General features: G+C 42.0%; 1 protein-coding gene across 1 annotated transcript in view; it reads left to right on the forward strand.

Moving 5' to 3' along the window:
- LOC139020116 (nephrocystin-1-like) overlaps positions 1–20,455 on the forward strand; it is a 94,046-nt gene that overhangs the window by 3,661 nt on the left and 69,930 nt on the right. Inside the window, exons 2-6 of the mRNA XM_070429739.1 lie at positions 427–500; positions 7,383–7,443; positions 7,898–8,022; positions 10,629–10,863; positions 17,462–17,563. Of these exons, the coding sequence (XP_070285840.1) occupies positions 427–500; positions 7,383–7,443; positions 7,898–8,022; positions 10,629–10,863; positions 17,462–17,563 (597 nt within the window). The remainder of the gene's footprint in view (positions 1–426; positions 501–7,382; positions 7,444–7,897; positions 8,023–10,628; positions 10,864–17,461; positions 17,564–20,455) is intronic.

Raw genomic sequence — 20,455 nt, forward strand, 5'->3', positions numbered from 1 at the left:
GGCAGCTAATCGAGGTTTCTCTCTCATCGATGCTTCTAACTCTCTATCCCTCTCCCTTTCTCTCTGTAAAAAAATCAATAAAATATATTTTTAAAAAAAGATTTGTGCATTTCATTGTATGTACATTTTACACCAATTATTGAACTCTAGTTAGTGATACCATGGTGCATTATTTAAGGGGAAATGTATTGGTGATTGCAGTTTACTTCGAAATTCATAAATGAGACTGGTGAATAGATGGGTCAAATAAGAATAAGTATAGTAAAATGTCAGTGGTGGAATCCAGCTGGTGGAGTTCACTATACAGTGCTTTCCACTTTGTTGTATGTGTTCATCCTAAAATATTGGCGAAAAGATTAAACTTTTGTTTCCTAAGGTTACATGGTATTTAAGAAGATGATATTTTAAAATTTCTTTTTGTTATAGGTTGATAGTTTGCTTTCTGAGAGTCAATTGAAAGGAACTCTAGAAACCAGTAAAAGGCGAGATATTTACCAAAGGTAAAGCATACTCAATGTTATAAGCTTTCCAAGACCTGTACTTGCATTGCAATGAGCTGTGTTTACAGAATTGAAACTGTTTACGGCATTATTTCTTTCTGTTTTTATGAATATAATTAAAAAAAACTGATAATGAGAAATATTGAGGTAACAATGAAATTTTCAAAATGTATTTAAAATGATTTCTTGCAATTATCTAGATCTATCAGGTCTAAATATTGGAATGATAAGATTAAATTGAGAATTACAATTCTTAAAAAGAGGTAATTTAATTTATTTTGTATTCTGCATGTACCAAGCAGTGTGGTCCACACTCTGAAAACTATTCCTGATTAATTCTCACAATATACCAGGAGAAAATTGAGGTTCACAGTGGTTCGTTAACTTCTCTAACATTACTTTGCTCTGAGACATTAGAGTGAAGGGGCAATAAAAATACCTTAAGTTTGCTGAGAAATGCAGGGTTCAGTGAAGGGAGAGGAAGAGCATTGCTGAAGTTGCCCTGGAGACGCAGGCTTTGGTCCTTTTGAATCGAGTGGAGGGATTACATGGTGGCCTCACTTGGGTCTAGGAGAAACCACCCTAAACCTGAAGGTGGTGGGCTTGCTGTTATGACAGCAACTCTAGAAACTGCTGAGTGAACGTGGTGGCTGAGGCAGGATTGTGGGAGGTCCTTGGCCTGTGTAGGCCCAGGTCCTGTGACCTGGTCAGAAATCTCTATTCACAATTCCAGCTTCCTTAAGGTGGAAAAACTGCTCTCTTGGTGGATACGTGTTTCTGTTTTGTTTTGACATTTTTTTTTAATCCCTGGAAAAGTTTAAAATAAAATGGAGTTTAAAATTATGTAGTCATAATGGACTACATTGAATTAGATTATTAATACTTTTATATTGTTTAGGACATCATAAGATAATCTGTGTGTTTGGGGTATTTAAAGAGTTTGTAACATTCAGAAGAACATTAGAGATTCATTCTACTAGTTTAAATGATTCACTAGAATCACTGGAAAAACTTACTGAAGTCAGGCATTCAAAGTGCTTAAAAGCAAAATTAAGTTTATATGAATTTTAAAGTGTCTAAGGGGATTTAAGTAACTACATTTATTAGTAGGATTGATTGATTAAGGAATTTAGGTCAAGTTTTAAACAATAGTGAAAGAAAAAGTGAAGGTGATTGTACTTGCTTTATAGGCTTAAAAATAGAATAAGATTTATAGGCTGAATTTGAAGCTCCAGGAAAAACTGGGTTTTAAAATTTTATTTTAATAAACTAATTATTTTTAAACCCAAATAACCATAAAATAGTCTTCTCTGTGTATACAAAGATTTCCTCACAGTCATTTTAAAGATTCACATTGAGATTTGCATGTCTGAAAGTGTATTTTAGCCTGTATGTTTGATTAATAATTGGCTGGAGGGAGATAAAGTAAAAATAATTTCTACTTAAACATTTGAAGACATTGTCAGGTTTCTTCACACCCAGTGATGCTAAGTTTGATGACCATTCCTTTCTTTTTTTTAATTTTTATTTTATTTTTATTTTTTTTATTTTTATTTTTTATTTATTTATTTATATTTTTATTTTTATTTTTTTTTGCTTAAAGCATTACAAAGGGTATTACATATGTGTCCTTTTTTTCCCCCCCGCCCTTGACAATACCCCGGCTTCCCCTACCCCCCAGTGTCTTATGTCCATTGGTTATGCTCATATGCATGCATACAAGCCCTTCAGTTGATCTCTTAACCCCCTCCCTCCTGCCCCCCAACCCTCCCCGGCCTTCCCGCTGCAGTTTGACAATCTGTGTGAGGCAGCTCTGCCTCTGTATCTATTATTGTTCAGAAGTTTATAATGGTCTCTATTATCCATGAATGAGTGAGATCATGTGGTATTTTTCCTTCATTGACTGGCTTATTTCACTTAGCATAATGCTCTCCAGCTCCATCCATGCTGTTGCAAATGGTAAGAGTACCTTCTTTCTTACAGCAGCATAGTATTCCATCATGTAGATGTACCACAGTTTTCTAATCCATTCATCTACTGATGGGCACTTAGGCTGTTTCCAGATCTTAGCTATGGTGAATTGTGCTGCTATGAACATATAGGTGCATATATCCTTTCTGATTGGTGTTTCTGGTTTCTTCGGATAAATTCCTAGAAGTGGGATCACAGGGTCAAATGGGAGTTCCATTTCCAGTTTTTTGAGGAAACTCCATACTGTCTTCCATAGTGGCTGCACCAGTCTGCATTCCCACCAGCAGTGCACAAGTGTTCCTTTTTCTCCACATCCTCTCCAGCACTTGTTGTTTGTTGATTTGTTGATGATAGCCATTCTGACAGGTGTGAGATGGTACCTCATTGTTGTTTTGATTTGCATTTCTCGGATGATTAGTGACTTTGAGCATGTTCTCATATGTCTCTTGGCTTTCTGAATGTCCTCTTTTGAAAGGTGTCTATTTAGATCCTTTGCCCATTTTTTGATTGGATTGTTTATCTTCTTTTTCTTAAGTTGTAAGAGTTCCCTATAAATTTTGGAGATTAGGCCCTTATTAGATATGACGTTGGCAAATATGTTTTCCCACGCAGTGGGTTTTCTTGTTGTTTTGTTGATGGTTTCTTTTGTTGTGCAGAAGCTTTTTATTTTGATGTAGTCCCATTTGTTCATTTTCTCTTTAGTTTCAACTGCTCTAGGAGCTGTATCAGTGAAGAAATTGCTTCGGCATATGTCTGAGATTTTGTTGCCCTTGGATTCTTCTAGAATTTTTATGGTTTCCTGTCGTACATTTAAGTCCTTTATCCATTTTGAGTTTATTTTTGTGTATGGTGTAAGTTGGTGGTCTAGTTTCATTTTCTTGCATATATCTGTCCAATTTTCCCAACACCATTTATTGAAGAGACTATCTTGGCTCCATTGTATGTTCTTGCCTCCTTTGTCAAATATTAATTGAGCATATTGGTTCGGGCCGATTTCTGGGGTCTCTATTCTATTCCATTGATCTATATGATGATGACCATTCCTTTCTAACTGACCTGTTGGGCTTCTCTCTTCAGCTTGGGTGTTTTGAAATTTTATCACGATATCTTTGTGGTTTTTATCTTGCTCAACATTCATTGTGTCTTACATTTTTTAAAATCCTCACATGACAATATGTTTTTTTAAAACTGATTTGAGAGAAAGAGAGAGAAACATCGATTGGTTGCCTCCCGTATGTGCCCCAACCAGGGATCGAACCCCCAACCTAGTTATGTGCCCTCACCAGGAATTGAACCGGCAGCCTTTTGGTGCATGGGACAATGCTCCAACCTACTGAGCCACCTGGCCAGGGCCCAGTGCATCTTTTCAGTTTGACAGCTCATGTCTCTCATGAGCTCTAGGGGATTTTCTTTTATTAAAAGACTAGAGGCCTCGTGCACAAAAATTTGTGCACTCGAGGGTGGGGAGGGGGGGTCCCTAAGCCCGGCCTGTGCCCTCTCACAGTCTGGGACCGCTCAGGGGATGACCACCTGCTGGCTTAGGCCCGCTCCCCGGGGGATTGGGCCTAAGATGGCAATCAGACATCCCTCTGGCAGCCCAGCAGCCCTCGGGGGATGTCCACTTGCCAGCGGGGAGCAGGCCTAGACTGCAGTTGGACATCCTTAGCGCTGCTGAGGAGGCAGGAGAGGCTCCCACCACCACCACTGTACTGGCAGCCATCAGCCTGGCTTCTGGCTGAGCAGAGCTCCTCCCATGTGAGAGCGCCCTGACCACCAGAGGGCAGCTCCTGCATCGAGCGTCTGCCCCCTGGTGGTCAGTGTGTGTCATAGTGACCAGTCATTCCCAGTCTTTCTGCTGTTAGGGTCAGTTTGCATATTACTCTTTTACTATATAGGATAGAGGCCTGGTGCACGGGTGGGGGCCGGCTGGTTTGCCCTGAAGGGTGTCCCGGATCAGGGTGGGGGTCCCGCTTGGGTGCCTGGCCAGCCTGGATGAGGGGATGATGGCTGTTTGCAGCTGGTCACACCCCCTTCATGGTGGGGGCCCCCACTGGGGTTCCTGGCCAGTCTGAGTGAGGGGCTGAGGGCCGTTTTCAGGCTGGCAGGTAACTGAAGCTCCTAACCTCTCCTTTTTTAATTTTTATTCTGGGATTTATTTACCTTCTGTGGCTGTCACTGGAGCTGAGAGCCGGCTTTAGCTCCGAGGCTCGGCTCCAGATCTGAGGCCTCGGCTGCTGAAAGCAGGTATCTGGGCTTTGTTTAGCTTCTATAATTGAAACACTGTTGCAACTCCAGCTCTGAGGCCCGGCTGGCTGAAAACAGGTTTCTGGGGATTGTTTAGCTTCTAAAATTGCAACATAGTTGCTTAGAGTGCAGCTCATAGCTGGGCGGCGGCAGGCAGGGAACCTTGGCTTCCTCCATCACTGGAGCAAGCAAGCCTCCTGTTTGCTTCAGCTGCCTGGCTGCCGGCCACCATCTTGTTTGGCAGTTAATTTGCATATCGCCCTGATTAGCCAATGGGAAGCGTGTCGGAGGTACAGTTAATTACCATGTTTGTCTATTATTAGATAGGATAAGTTTTTTATTTTTGTGTGTCTTTTTCTTCCTGAAACAGCTTTGAGTTAGGGAGCCTCCTGGACTATTTTCTTGGTCTCTTATCTCCCCATTAATATATAGTTTTTGTTTCTGTGTCTTTTTGTTTTTGCCTGGGAGATGCTCTTGATTTTTCTTTAACTTCCTATGGAATGTTTGATTTTAACAGACACATTGGCAACTTAGAAGTGTTTTTTCTTGCTCTTTTCCATAACATCATGCTCCTGTTTTCAGATGATCTCCTTACTACTTTCATGATTAGGAGATTTTTTAAAAGTTTTCTTCTGTTCTCTGAGTTGTCTTTATTTAATGTTGGTGAGTCTTAAATTTTATCTTCCATGTTGCCGGTTTTCTTTATTACATCTGGTGGTCCTTGGGTTATCCATTTTTATTTAAGAGCTAGAGGCCTGATGCATGAAATTCGTGCAAGAATAGGCCTTCCTTCCCCCGGCTGCCGGCACTGGCTTCCCTCTGGCATCTGGGATCTGGGCTTCCCTCCGGCCACTGGCAGGCACCCAGGACCCGGGCTTTTCTTGCAGCCCCAGCTTCGTCCAGAAGGTTGTCCAGAAGGACGTCCGGGATAATTAGTATATTATGCTTTTATTATTATAGATGAGGGACTAGGTTGATTAGTCTAGAGAGCCTTATTGGATTTTCTACTGATGTATGTCTAGATCTCCTTCTTACTGGTACTCCCTTATGAGAATGAAGTTCTCTGTGTGTGGGCAGGGATTTGCAGGGGCTGGGAGTGAGCCTTTAGCCTGAGGAGCCCTCAGTGGTAGAGTAGGTGGGCTGTACCCTGGTGTACAGGAAGTTCTTTAGCACCTAGAAGTCTCCCCAGGTCATTCATTAACTTGTTTTAGAGAAGAGTGCCCTGGTAAGGACGGAGAGCAGTGAGGGGTGAGGTAAGAGAAAGGGGAGCTAACTGTCAGGCTTTCTGTACATAAACAGGCTTATTTAATAGTCAAAGACTTATACAAGGGCCTTAACTAAATCTGAACTTAATCAGTGTCTTTACTCTCTCCCTGCATAATAGAAAGACCTTGGATTGCCCTGAGACTGATTTCCCTCTTCATAGCTTAGATGTTGTGGACATGATTTAATTTATATAATACACGATAATGCAAATAACACCCCAATATATAAAGCAAGCCCAGCTGTAGCCACTTTGGGTTGTATTTATAGTTCTCACTTGGATGTCTAAGACTTAAGCTAAATGCTATGAGCTGTCTGTGGAATAACTAAACCCTCGGTGAATGGACAGGCCAAGGTTAAGGGTACGAGTACTGTGATGGGAAGAGACCGCTGTGGGGTCCTCAGCTCTGCCTCCATGTGGTTACTCTCCCATTAACAGGCTGTGCTCACCTTTTAGAACAGCCGTGGGCAAACTACGGCCCGCGGGCCAGATCCGGCCCGTTTGAAATGAATAAAACTAAAAAAAAAAGACCGTACCCTTTTATGTAATGATGTTTACTTTGAATTTATATTAGTTCACACAAACACTCCATCCATGCTTTTGTTCCGGCCCTCCGGTCCAGTTTAAGAACCCATTGTGGCCCTCGAGTCAAAAAGTTTGCCCACCCCTGTTTTAGAACCTCACTTTCTCCATCTGGAGGGAGGGTGGCTCTAAGGGTTGAATGAGGCGATGCCTGTAAACTGTTAGCATCCCTCTTGGTGCACACTACCTGTTAGTCGTATCCTCATTCTTAGTGTCCTCTTGGCTGGGTCCTAGGCTTGTGGGCTTTAGAGTAGGTGGAGAAGCATTTTCAAGTCCGGTGCTGTCCTTATTTTAGAGGCAGGACCCTGAAGCCCGGGGTCACTTAGCTTTCTGAGCTTTGGTTTTCATATCTGTGTGCCTGAGAGCAGGGCTGTGAGGATCCCAGGCTAATGGGTGAGAAAGCATTTACATGTGCATTTTATTTACATGTGTATTTTTATTTATTTAAAATATTTATGACATATTTGCTTATTCACATAAGGTTTTCTACAGTTTAAAAAATGTTATTAATTTCAGAGAGAGGAAGGGAGAGGGAGAGATAGAAACATCAATGATGAGAGAGAATCATCAATTGGCTGCCTCCTGCTTGTCCCCCTTTCCACTCCCCCCGGGGATTGAGCCTGAAACGGGATCTCCTGGTTGATGGATCAACATTCAACCACTGAGCCACACCAGCGGGCTACATGTGTATTTTTAAACATAAGCCATATAATCACTAACTGCCTTGTCTGCTTAAAGTCTTATGTATGACTTTATAGAATAACTTTTTGGTTTTGACAATAGAAAAATCAATATATTTTTCTCTCTTTTTAAAAATTTAGGTGTATCCAATTAAAACAGGCAATCGACGAAAATAAAAATGCTCTTCAAAAATTAAGCAAAGTAAGTATTACAGACTCTCATATCCCAGAACATCTGTCTCACAGATGTTTCCATGCAGACTGACTCTCCATTTGAGAACCTGCGGACGCGTTTCCCAGATGTGGAAACAGGCTCCAGAGGTGGAGCAGCTTTCCTGGCTCACTGCCCAGGAGGGGGCGCTTGGGAGGGGCCTGCCTTTATGACAGAGCCATCTGCCTGGGAGGTAGCCCTTCCCACTGCAGAGCATCTGCAGGACCTAGAAGGGAACACAACAAGAAGCAAGTAATTTAATTTTTCGTTTGGTTTACATTCTAACCATCTACATTTCTTTTCATCTTATTTGCATAATGGAGGCTTAGTCTCATACTGCTATTTACTTTATCTTCTAGCACATATAGGAGTTGTCTTTTTTTTAAAGTAAATACAATAGAAAACAAATACATTTTTCAGTGAAATGGACTCATGTTCTCTCCAGGCCGATGAACCCGCACCTGTTGGAAACTATCATCAGAAAAAGGAGGAGGAGCTCAGTCTCTTGGACAACCTGACCCACCAACTGCAGGAACTTGCCGTGTCCATAAGTAGAGAAAGTAGAACTGAGTATGCCGTTTCCCTTCCTTCTTTCAGATGTGAGGCCACCAGTTTTAACGTTTCACTCAGGATACAGACACAACAGTACAGCTATAAACAAGTGGCCGTAGCAGGTCACAGGGCACAGTAGACAGTGTGAGAGCCCAGGAGTCATGCAGAAGACCGCAGTCCTGCTTGGTTGATGTTCAGTGAGTCAAACAGCCGTGTTGTGTATTTGTCCAGATTTTAGAGCTGTTTCTGGTTTGAGGGTTAAGTTCAGTACCAGCTACTTTGTCCTTCTCAGGACTGGAAATCGGTGGGAGTTCTAGAGTCCTTGCACCTCCATCCTTAGCATTTTCCCAGGATACAGCATAAAGATAAGGGAACAGCATTGGAGGACTTGGAATAGTTGATGTGTTCCTTTCTGCTTCCCACAAATTGCGCTTGTTCAGACCATCAGGTTCCTTCCACTTTGCAAAGGCTGTTACCGCCCTCCAGTAGGAAGCAGGGCATGTTTGTGCCTCCAGCTTTCAAAGAATAGTTATGAAAGGAGAGCGTATGCAAGCAGATGATCCAAATAATTTTTTTTTTACATATGAACATTGACATTAAAGGCAGCATCTTTATTTTCATACATTTTCACACATCTGTTTATTTAGCTTTTCAGATCTCGACTTTGTTCCCCAACTAGATGATAAATCACCTGAGGGCAAAATTGTGACTTCCCTTCTTTCCCTCTCCCATGGGACCTGACACTTTCTGCTGCAGTCTTCGTATGAATACTACACAGCACTTCAGCAGTATGTTTGGGGCCACTTTAAATGACAGAATTGCCAACAAAAAGCACAAAAATGCGAAATTCCTGGTACTAAATAGACTGTAAAAAGGACACTTGTTTTCAGTCCAAGAGCCGAAAAGAGAAGGCAGGGTGTCGCCTTGTTCAACCTCTGCTGTGAGTGTGTGCATCGGGCAACTTGAATTTTTTGCTGCTTTGCACTCATCTGTGCAAGAACACAGAAGCACTGCAAGTGTTGATTGGGGGTTACCAGATACATTTTAGCAAGTAGGTGAATTTACAAATACGGAATCTGCAAGTAGTAAGGATCAACTCTATGCAGAAGTCAATATGTGACAACAGAGGCACAGGAGTAGCTAAAAGGGCACATGGGATGATATCATCTTAAAGGTCTTTCAGTTTGGGTGAAATGTAATATTAATTCAGGTTAGACTATGATAAGTTAGGGATGCATATTGTAAAACCTAGAGCAATCACTACTAAATAAGGGAAAGAAGTAGCCAAGAAAACCAACATAAACAATAAAATGAAATCCTAAACACGACCACTTTAAAGGTAAGCTTCTACAACGTGAGCTGTAGGAGTCTCCCAAGCACACAGTGTCTGTCACGCAGTAGGTGTCCTGTAAACATTTGATGGCTTTGCTGAATGTTGAATGAATAAGCAACGCTCAGAGATTTAGTGACTTATCCCAGCCAGTATTATTTGAACTCCTCTCTCTTCCCTCACCTTCCATTTTACCTCCTGCACATCTTTCCAAAGTCTTTCTCTTCCTCCTTAATCCTGTTTTCTTAGTCCATACTGTGGCCCTGTGTCACTCTTCACAGCCATCTTTCCTTTAGCCCTTCCTCCAGTCTGTCCCCCATGTGTAGCCATCTTTCTAAAGTGCGGAGCAGATCCTGCCCTCTCACTTCATCTTAGGGACTTTACATCTTTGCATGATGCTCACCTGGATGCCTTCTGCTCACCTCTTCGCAGCCTCACCTCTCGCATTTCTCCAAGCCTGTCCTGCATTAGTGACCTACTTGAGGTTTCCTGATCTTGAGCCTCCTTTCTCCCTTCCTCCCCCTCCTTGCTACTTCCTTTTACCTGATTAACTCCAACTCATCTCTCAAGACCTATTTCTGAGTGTTTCCTGATCCGCACCCATGCGGTCTAGGTTAGGTGTCCCTCTTGTGTTTCCTTAGCATCCCGTGTGTCTCCAGGCTAGTACCTATTGAGCTCTGGAGTAATTATCCATTTTCTAGATGCCCCTTGGGGACGGAGAATTGAGCCTGGCTCACCTGTGTAGCCACCGTGTCTGACACGGACCAGCGTCGTCCGCGCTGACCTTTATTACAAGCGTGCTGTGGGCAGGCGCTGTTCCAAACACTGCGAGTTGGTAACTCATGAAGCAAGTGCTGTTATTATCTCCACTTTATCAATGAGGAATGAGGAGCTTATGATTTACTGCCTGTAAATCACAGTTATTCCTCAGCAAGCAGGAGTAGAGCCAGAATTTAAACTCGGAGCCCGTGCTCTAAGCACTGTGTGCTGATGCTCAAGCAGTTTGCTGGGTAGATGAGTCCATGACCAGAGTGCACGTCTCTTGGCCTCTAGTCCTGCGCATGCTCTCCCTGTCACTTGCCTTCCTGCTATATAACTCCTTCACCACGAAGTCCCTCAAGTTCCATATTCCTAGCTGGATGGTAGAAACCATTAGCCATGCTTTTTCCTTATTTGCTTTATTTGCTAGTTTCAAATATGGCCAGTTCTTCTATGTAGAGAAGTTACACTCATACTTCATCTGTTCTTAAGTACTATTTCAAGTGATCCTTGTCATAGAATTATTTTTTTGCAGAATTGAGGCATTTACCGAAAGAGAGGAAGATAATGATTTTGCTGAAGAAGATGAAGAAGACAACGATGATGACAAAGAAGAAAGTGAAGAAAGTAGTGGGGAGGAAGAAGAAACAGAAGAGGAAGAGGAAGAGGAAGAGAAACAGGAAAATGAATCTCAGCGGCAGGCAACAGATGAAGAATGCATTGCTGTTGGAGATTTTATTGCTCAGCAGGCTGGGGACCTTACATTTAAGGCAGGTAGAAACAAGCCTGGAACCTAAACTCAGGACCAATTTGCATACCTAACAGGATAAGGAGGTTCTATCCGGGTACCTGTGTTATATATTCCTGATACTAAGTTTTTGAATGCTCAATCCATTTAAATAAAATAAGTAATAATTATGATTTAATAAGCAGTAGTCTATATGAAATTGTTATCAAAGTTACATGGTAGTAAAATGGTAAAAGAGCAATGTTACTCTTCTATTTATTTTATTTATTTATTATCTTTTTGTTAATTTAATTTTTCAATTGCAGTTTACATTCAGTATTCTTTTATATTAGTTTCAGATGTACAGCATAGTGGTCAGACAATCGTATCCTTTACAAAGTGGCCAACCTGATATTTCAGGTACCTACCTGGCACCGTACATAGTTATTAAAATATTATTGCCTATGTTCCCTATGTTGTGCTTTACATCCATGACTATTTTGTAATGATTACTTTGTACTTCTTAATCCCATTTCACTCTTTTCACCCAGTACCCTGAATCCTCTCCCCTCTGGCAACCATCAGTCTGTTCTCTGTGTCTATGAGTCTGTTTCAATTTTGTTTGTTTATTTATTTTGTTCTTTAGATTCCATATGTATGGAAGTATATATGTGGACTCTATATGGAATCTATGTGGAATCTATAAAGTGTTTTTCTTTCTCTGACTGATTTATTTTACTTAGTACAATGCCCTCTATGTCTATCCATGCTGTTGCAAATGGTAAGATTTTGTTCTTTTTTATGGCTGAGTAATATTCCATTGTATATATGTACTCTAGCTTTTTTATCCACTCATCTATTGATGGGTACTTGGGGCACTTCCATATTTTGGCTCTTGTAAATAATGCTACAGTGAAATAGGTGTTCATATATTCTTTTAAATTAGTGCTCTGGGTTTCTTTGGCTATATACCCAGAAGGGGAATGGCTGGGTCAAAAGGTAGTTCCATTTTTATTTTTTGAGGAAACTCCATACTGTTTTCCATTCTGAATTCCCACCAGCAGTACACAAGGGTTCCCTTTTCTCCACATCCTCACCAACTCTTGTTTGTTGTTTTATTGATGTTAGCCATTCAGATAAGTGTGAGGTTTTAATTTGCATTGTGGTTTTAATTTGCATCTCTTTGATGATTAGTGACATTGAGCATCTTTGCATATGTCTATTGGCCATCTGTGTGTCCTTTTTGGAGAATTGTCTATTCAGGTCCTTTGCCCATTTCTTTTTTTAAAAAAATTAAATCTTTATTGTTCAGATTATTACAGTTGTTCCTCTTTTTTCCCCCCATAGCTCCCCTCCACCCGGTTCCCACCCCACCCTCCGCCCTCACTCCCCACCCACTGTCCTCATCCATAGGTACACGATTATTGTCCAGTCTCTTCCCACATCTCCCACACCCTTTTCCCCCCCAAGAATAGTCAGTCCACTCCCTTTCTATGCCCCTGATTCTATTATAATCACCACTTTATTCTGTTCATCAGATTATTTATTCACTTGATTTTTAGATTCACTTGTTGATAGATGTGTATTTGTTGTTCATAATTTGTATCTTTACCCTTTTCTTCTTCTTCCTCTTCTTAAAGGATACCTTTCAGCATTTCATATAATACTGGTTTGGTGGTGATGAACTCCTTTAGCTTTTCCTTATCTGTGAAGCTCTTTATCTGATCTTCAATTCTGAATGATAGCTTTGCTGGGTAAAGTAATCTAGGTTGTAGGTTCTTGGCATTCATCACTTTGAATATTTCTTGCCACTCCCTTCTGGCCTGCAAAGTTTCTGTTGAGAAATCAGCTGACAGTCGTATGGGTACTCCCTTGTAGGTAACTGACTGTCTTTCTCTTGCTGCTTTTAAGATTCTCTCTTTGTCTTTTGCTCTTGGCATTTTAATTATGATGTGTCTTGGTGTGGTCCTCTTTGGATTCCTTTTGTTTGGGGTTCTCTGCGCTTCCTGGACTTGTAAGTCTATTTCTTTCACCAGGTAGGGGAAGTTTTCTGTCATTATTTCTTCAAATAGGTTTTCAATATCTTGCTCTCTCTCTTCTTCTGGCACCCCTATAATTCTGATGTTGGTGTGCTTGAAGTTGTCCCAGAGGCTCCTTACACTATCTTCGTATTTTTGGATTCTTTTTTCATTTTGCTTTTCCGGTTGGGTGTTTTTTGCTTCTTCGTATTTCAAATCTTTGACTGGATTCTTGAGATCCTCTAGTCTACTGTTGGAACTCTGCATAATATCCTTTATTTCAGTCAGTGTATGCTTAATTTCTAGTTGGTCCTTTATCACAACCTTGAGGGTCTCACTAGATTTCTTGAGGGTCTCATTAAGTTAATTGGTAGTTTCTAGAAGATTCTTGAAAAACCTTAAAAGTGTGGTTTTGAACTCTATATCCAGTAGTTTGCTTTCCTCCATTTCTGTCATGTGTGCCCTGTTTCCTTGTCTCCGCATTTTTTATGCTTCCCTGTGTTGGTAGAGTGGCTTTGTGTGCTAGGTGTCCTATAGGGCCCAGTGACTCAGCCTCCCCAATTACCTGAGGTGGACACTCTTGGTGCACCCCTTTGTGAGCTTTGTGCACAGTCTTGTTGTAGTTAAGCCTTGATTGTTGTAGGTATCATTGGGAGGAATTGCCCTCCAGGCCAATTGGCTGTGAGAATCAGCTGTGTCTACAGTGGGAGAATTTCTGTGCTGAAGACACCCTTATGGGGCAAGACTTGCTTCAGTGGGGCTTTAGTGCTCACTGCGTCTGCCCCCTGAGTGTGTCCCTTATGGATCTGAGGAGTTGTAATCTGGATGGTACACTGGTTCTTGGATCTAAGGAGGTGCTAATTTAGCCTCTGCCTGAGGCTACCCAGCAGGAGCTACAAAGAGATCTGCAGATTCCTCTTCCTTTTTGGGGGTTTGGAGGTGCCCAGATGAGGCCCAGCTGTGAAGCAATGCAAGCTGCTGTGGGGCCTTGAGCCTTCTCTTGGAAGTTCTGGGTCTGTCTGGCCCAGCTGCAGTTTGTTAGGTAATTTTCAGATTGTAAAAGGCCAGGCCTTTCATATGCAAAAGCCTCTGCCACAGCTTGGGTGGGGCGGGGTCTCAGGGGATCAGCAGGGCAGAGCAAGCAGCTATGGCTGATCCTCAGCCCTGCCCTAAGGGGCCCCGAGTCTCAGTGTCCTGGTAATTGCTGCAAGCACCTCTGAGAGAAAGCCACCCCTGAGTTCTGAGTTCTGCCCGCTGCCAGACCGTCCAGTCTCTCCCCCCACGAGTCTGGGTCCCCAGAGACTCACCCGGAACTGGAGTTCAGAGCAGTCGGGGGCTTGTGACTCCCTCCCGATTCAAAAAGACAGCTGCATCCTCAGTCGCTAGCCCTTGCTGCGTGCGCCTCCGTACCTCTGCACTCCGCCTTCGCAGCTTCTCTGAGTCTCAGTGTGCTTTTCTCTTCTAGTTGTAGAATTTCCACTCAGCCAGCCTTCCTGTAGTTCTGGATGATGTCCATTTTGTCTTTTAGTTGTATTTTTGAATTTTTTGTGGGAGGCAGCAATTTCCGGTGTTTACCTATGCCGCCATCTTGGTTTCTCCTTCTTCCCATTTCTTTTTTTTTTTTTTTTTAAATATATTTTATTGATTTTTTGCAGAGAGGAAGGGAGAGAGATAGAGAGTTAGAAACATCGATCAGCTGCCTCCTGCACATCTCCCACTGGGGATGTGCCCGCAACCAAGGTACATGCCCTTGACCGGAATCGAACCTGGGACCTTTCAGTCCGCAGGCCGACGCTCTATCCACTGAGCCAAACCGGTTTTGGCCTGCCCATTTCTTAATTGGATTGTTTTTTGGTATTGATTTTCATAAGTTCTTTATAAATTTTGGATATTAATCCCTTATCAGATGTATGGGCAAATATGTTCTCCTTCAGTGGGTTGTCTTTTTTAAAAAAAATATATTTTATTGATCTTTTACAGAGAGGAAGGGAGAGGGATAGGAGTTAAAAACATCGATGAGAGAGAAACATCGATCAGCTGCCTCTTGCACACCCCCTACTGGGGATGTGCCCACAACCAAGGTACATGCCCTTGACCGGAATCAAACCTGGGACCCTTCAGTCTGCAGGCCGACGCTCTATCCACTGAGCCAAACCGGTTAGGGCCAGTGGGTTGTCTTTTCATTTTGTGCATGGTTTTCTTTTCTGCACAAAACCTTTTTAATTTGATGTAGTCCCATTTGTTTGTTTGTTTATTTATTTATTTATTTTTTCATTGCTTGAGGCAATATATCAGAAAAAATATCACTCTGAGAAATGTCCAAGATTTTACTGCCTATGTTTTCTTCTAGAATTTTTATGGTTTTGAGTCTAACATTTAAGTCTTTTTTTAAAAAAATATTCTCTTGTACTTATTATTATTATTTAAAAAATATATTTTTATTGATTTCAGAGAGGAAAGGAGAGGACGAGAGAGATAGATGCATCAATGATGAGAGAGAATCATTGATTGACTGCCTCCTGCATGCCTCACACTGGGGATCAAGCTGGAACCCAGGCATGTGCCCTGATTGGAATTGAACCGTGACCTCCTTGTTCCTAGGTTGATGCTCAACCACTGAGCCATGCCAGCCAGGCCCATGTTATTTTTTTTTTAAAATATATTTTATTGATTTTTTACAGAGAGGAAGGGACAGGGATAGAGAGTTAGAAACATCGATGAGAGAGAAACATCGACCAGCTGCCTCCTGCACACCCCCTACTGGGGATGTGCCCGCAACCCAGGTACATGCCCTTGACCGGAATCGAACCTAGGACCTTTCAGTCCGTTGGCTGACACTCTATCCCCTGAGCCAAACCGGTCAGGGCCAGGCCCATGTTATTTTTTATTAATATAGCCTTGTAGGATAGTTTCTTTTAATGTGTTTTCTTTTTTAAAAAATTTGTTCTTTCTTGTATTATAGTTTGATATCAGGTATCTCTGACTTTGTTTCCGCCCCCCTCCTTGAGATTGCTGTGGGTATTTGGGGTCTTTTGTGGTTCCAAATAAATTTTGGGATTATTTGTTCTGGTTCTGTGGAAAACACCATTGGTATTTTGATGGGGATTGCATTGAATCTACAGATTGCTTTGGGTAGTATGGACATTTTAACAATATTAATTCTTCCTATCTATGAGCACAATATATGCTTCCATTTATTTGTATCTTCTTCAGTTTCTAATAATTTCCTGAGTACTGGTCTTTTACCTCCTTTGTTAAGTTTATTTCTAGTTATTTTAATTTTTTTAACATATTTTTATTGATTTCAGAGAGGAAGGAAGAGGGAGAGGGAGAGATAGAAGCATCAATGATGAGAAAGAATCATTAATTGGCTGCCTTCTGCACGCCCCACACTGGGGATCAAGCCTACAACCCAGGCATGTGCCCTTGATTGGAATCGAACCTGTCACCCTTCAGTCTGCAGGTCGACGCTTTACCCACTGAGCCAAACCAGCTAGGGCTATTTCTAGTTATTTATTTATTTTTGGATGCAATTGTAAATGGGATTATTTTCTTAGTTGCCCTTTCTTATAGTTCATTATCTTATCTATCTATCTATCGATCTATCTATCTATCTATATAAAAAAGCCCAGCGGGGTCTCTACTCGTATATAATAAAAGGGTAATATGCAAATTGACCGAACGGTGGAATGACCAATCACTATGATGCGCACTGACCACCAGGGGGCAGATGCTCAGTGCAGGAGCTGCCCCCTGGTGGTCAGTGCACTCCCACAGCGCTGCTTAGCCAGAAGCCGGGCTCAGGCAGGCGAGTGCAGCAGTGGTGGCAGGAGCCTCTCCCACCTCCATGGCAGCACTAAGGAAGGAGCAGTGAGCGAGCAGTAAGGAGCAGCAAGCAGGTGGGTGGTAAGGAGTGAGGGATCCCGGACTGTGAGAGGGATGTCCGACTGCTGGCTTAAGCCCGATTCCCACAGGGACCGGGCTTAAGCCAGCAGGCGGACATCCGGAAGGGGTCCCAGACTGCAAGAGGGCACAGGCCAGGGACCCCCGCAGTGCATGATTTTTGTACACTGGGCCTCTGGTTGGTGTATAAAAATACAACTGATTTCTGAATATTTATTTTGTGTCCTGCTACTTTACTGAATTAATTTATCAGTTCTAGTAGTTTTATGATAGAATCTTAGGGTTCCCTGTATACAATATCATGTCATCTGCAAATAATGCCAGTTTTCCTTTTTCCTTTACAATTTGGATGCCTTTTATTTCTTCTGGCCTGATTGCTGTGGCTAGGACTTCCAGTACTATGTTGAATAAGAGTGGTAAAAGTGCACATCCCTGTCTTGTTCCTGATCTTAAGGGAAATGCTTTTAGTTTTTCCCATTGAGTATGATGTTGGCTGTGAGTTTGCTGTGTCTGATCTTATGTTGAGATATGCTCCCTCTATTCCCACTTTGCTGAGGGTTTTTATCATAAATGGGAGCTGGATTTTGTCACATGCTTTTCCTGCATCTATTGATATGACCATATGATTTTTATCCTTCATTATAAAGAAGTTTTAATGTTAGTAATTCTTATTTTAAGAGCAAAATTTAATTTAAAAATTTTACTTTGTTTTTCTTTAAGAAAGGGGAAATTCTCCTTATAATTGAAAAACACCCTGATGGTTGGTGGATGGCTAAAAATGCCAAAGGAAACAAAGGTCTCGTTCCCAGAACCTACCTGGAGGTTAGTATTTGTTGCTTATTCATTCCTTTTCCTCCTTCAACACCTTTTCACTTTTCATAAAAGTTAAGCTGTATTCTTGGATCAACTGACTATTAAATGACTTGAGGTATAGAATTTGCTTTAATTCTGAGGGACAAAGCATGGAGAAATACTGTGTGTTAACAGTCCTGGGACCTGTGAGTGTTCTCATGCAGGAGAGCCCTGCAATGTCATCTCATAATAAAGGTGCTGTATGGATTTGTGCTGATCATAAAAATTAATAGGTGTTTATTATTTGTTGTAAAGCGAAACCACAGCTAACTTTGTGTTTACTTCCACGCGTATATGATCCCAACTAGGATATGAACATACTCTACATTCATGTTTGTGACCTATTGTTTTCCATATTTCATGAAATAGCATGGTCATTTTCTGTGACAATACATATAGATAATCTGTTGGGATCAGTTCTGTTTAATAGAAACCTAATATAAACTATAAATATAATTAAAATTTTTCTAGTAACCACACTGAGATGTCTTTTTCCCCCCTGACACCACTTCTAACCAACTATGTGGTTTTCTCTGACACCAAATATGTGTTGTTTTCCACACCAATTGTCTGAAACCAACCAGGTGTCCAACAGTTCAATTCAGTTCTGACACTAACTCCTGGAGTTAGCAGACCCCACAAGTTAAGGGTTCGGCCCACAAATTGCCCGATTTCAGATGCCAGTCTCAAGTCCTGGGAGCCTCCTGTATTTGAGTGACAGCTATAAACTCAGGGGTTCCCACAGCCCTTCTCAGGTTTGAGAATTTGCTAGAGGGACTCACAGACCTCAGGAAAACACCTTACTTGTGTTCATCAGGCTATTATGAAGGACCTGACTCAGGAAGAGGTGCCCAGGGGTGGGAGGCGGAGGGAGTAGGACCTGGGACTTCCATGCCCCCTCTGTGTGCTGCTGTCCCCCGCACTTGGACGTGGTCACCAGCCTGGAAGCTCCCTAAGCCCCGTCCTTTAGGGGTTTATAGAGGTTTCATTATGTGGACATGAGATTAAAGCCTTGGCCGTTGGGGACCGAATTCCCTCTCCAGCCGAATTCCCTCTCCAGCTCCTTTCCCCTTCCTGAATGGGGGAGGGTGCGGTGAAAGTTCCCGTCCTCTAATCCCAGGGTTGGTTTCTCTGGCAAACAGCACCCCCTCCCATCACCGCATTAGCATAGACTCAAGTACAATTATGAAGAACAGGACACTTCTGTCAGTCAAGACATTCCAAGGGTTTTAGGAGGAACTCTTGCCAAGAACTGGGAATAAAGACCAAATATATGTTTTTCATTATACCACATACTTAAAAAAGTAAAAAAGAAAAAGATGACATGATTTTTAATAATATATTTTATATTATTCAACATATCAAAGATATTACCATTTCAACATCTGACAATAGTAAAAAATTATTTTTTATGCGGAGTTCGAATTCCTGTGTGTATTTTACACTTAAATAGCGCATCTCATTTTGGAGGAGCCGCAGCAGCCACAGGAGGCGAGTGGCTGTCCTGTCCCACAATGGGTCTGGCTCATCTTTTCGGTGGCAGCACAGTCTTCCAGCTTCACAGGTGGACATTCAGGTTGTTTCTGCCTATCACAGCGATCAATGTTGTGGTGAAGAAGCGATGGTTAGCTTCCATTATGAGTTACAAGAGATCCCCAAATAGTGGCTTAAATTAGGTAGAAGCAGATTTCTCTCGTGCTTGGCAGAAGGTGGAGGTAGCAGTCAAAGGGTGCTGAGGCCCATCGAATGTTTCCCTCTGGGCAGGTGGGGGCAGCTCTCTCAGGTATCTCTGTAGCTTAAGTTGGCTGCTAGATCTTTTAACAGTTCCTTACAGCAAAAGAGAAGGAAAGGGAACAAGATGTCAAAACGCCCAAACTTCCATCTTTTTAAGACTGTTTCCTGGATGTTACTCAAAAAACTTCCAATTATATTAGTTCTTTTTAATGTCTAATGGCAAGAAGGGCTTGGAAACGTAGTCTCTTTGCCGGCTCCCTGCTGAAGGGAGGGATTCTGTCAGAAAGGAGGGGGTGGAGGTTCAGCGGCAGACCCCCGCAGCTTCTGTGATGCTCCGTCTGTCAGGTGAGTTTGTAGACTCCCTCCTTGCCCCCTGGTAGAGCCCCGATACTCAGTGCTGGGTCAGAGGGCTTGCACCTTTACATTTGGACTGAATTTGCTGTTTTGTCTTTCAGAAAGTTAGGCCTACTGTTCCCCACCCCAGAGTCAAGAAAGCATGCTTCCCCGCACATTTTCAGTCATGGCCATCAGCAGTCTTCCTGCCAATGTGATGGCAAAAAGGCTTGTAATTGTTTTTTAAAATATATTTTTATTGATTTCAGAGAGGAAGGAAGAGGGAGGGAGAGACAGAAACATCAGTGATAAGAGAGAATCATTGATCAGTTGCCTCCTGCAACTGGGTATTGCCTACTGGGTATTGCCTGCAACCCGGGCATGTGCCCTGACTGGTAATCGAATTGTGACTTCTGGTTTATAGGTAGGTGCTCAGCCACTGAGCCACACCAGCAGGGCTTGTGATTGTTTTCATTTGCATTCATGGACCTGAGCTTCATGTCACATTCTTTATGACCATTTCTGTTTCTTCTTTGTAAATTGCCTTTTCAGTTCTTTTGACCATTTTTATAAGGGTTTTTTAAAACTCTTATTGATTTATTGGCATTTTTGTAATATTTTAATAATAAGGATATTAACTCTTGAAAATTTGTGACAGATGTTTGTTGACTTTCAACCATGTTTATTTTTTATGTAGCTAAGTCTGTCAGTGTTTCTTTTCATGTATGATTTCTGGTTTGGGCATCGTAATTGGAAATGGCTTCTCCATCTCAGGATTATTTTCTTCTCGTGCTG

This window comes from Myotis yumanensis, unplaced genomic scaffold (genome assembly GCF_028538775.1).
Source record: "Myotis yumanensis isolate MYYU_CA2020_CCGP unplaced genomic scaffold, mMyoYum1.0.hap1 SCAF_11, whole genome shotgun sequence".
Lineage (NCBI taxonomy): Eukaryota > Metazoa > Chordata > Mammalia > Chiroptera > Vespertilionidae > Myotis > Myotis yumanensis.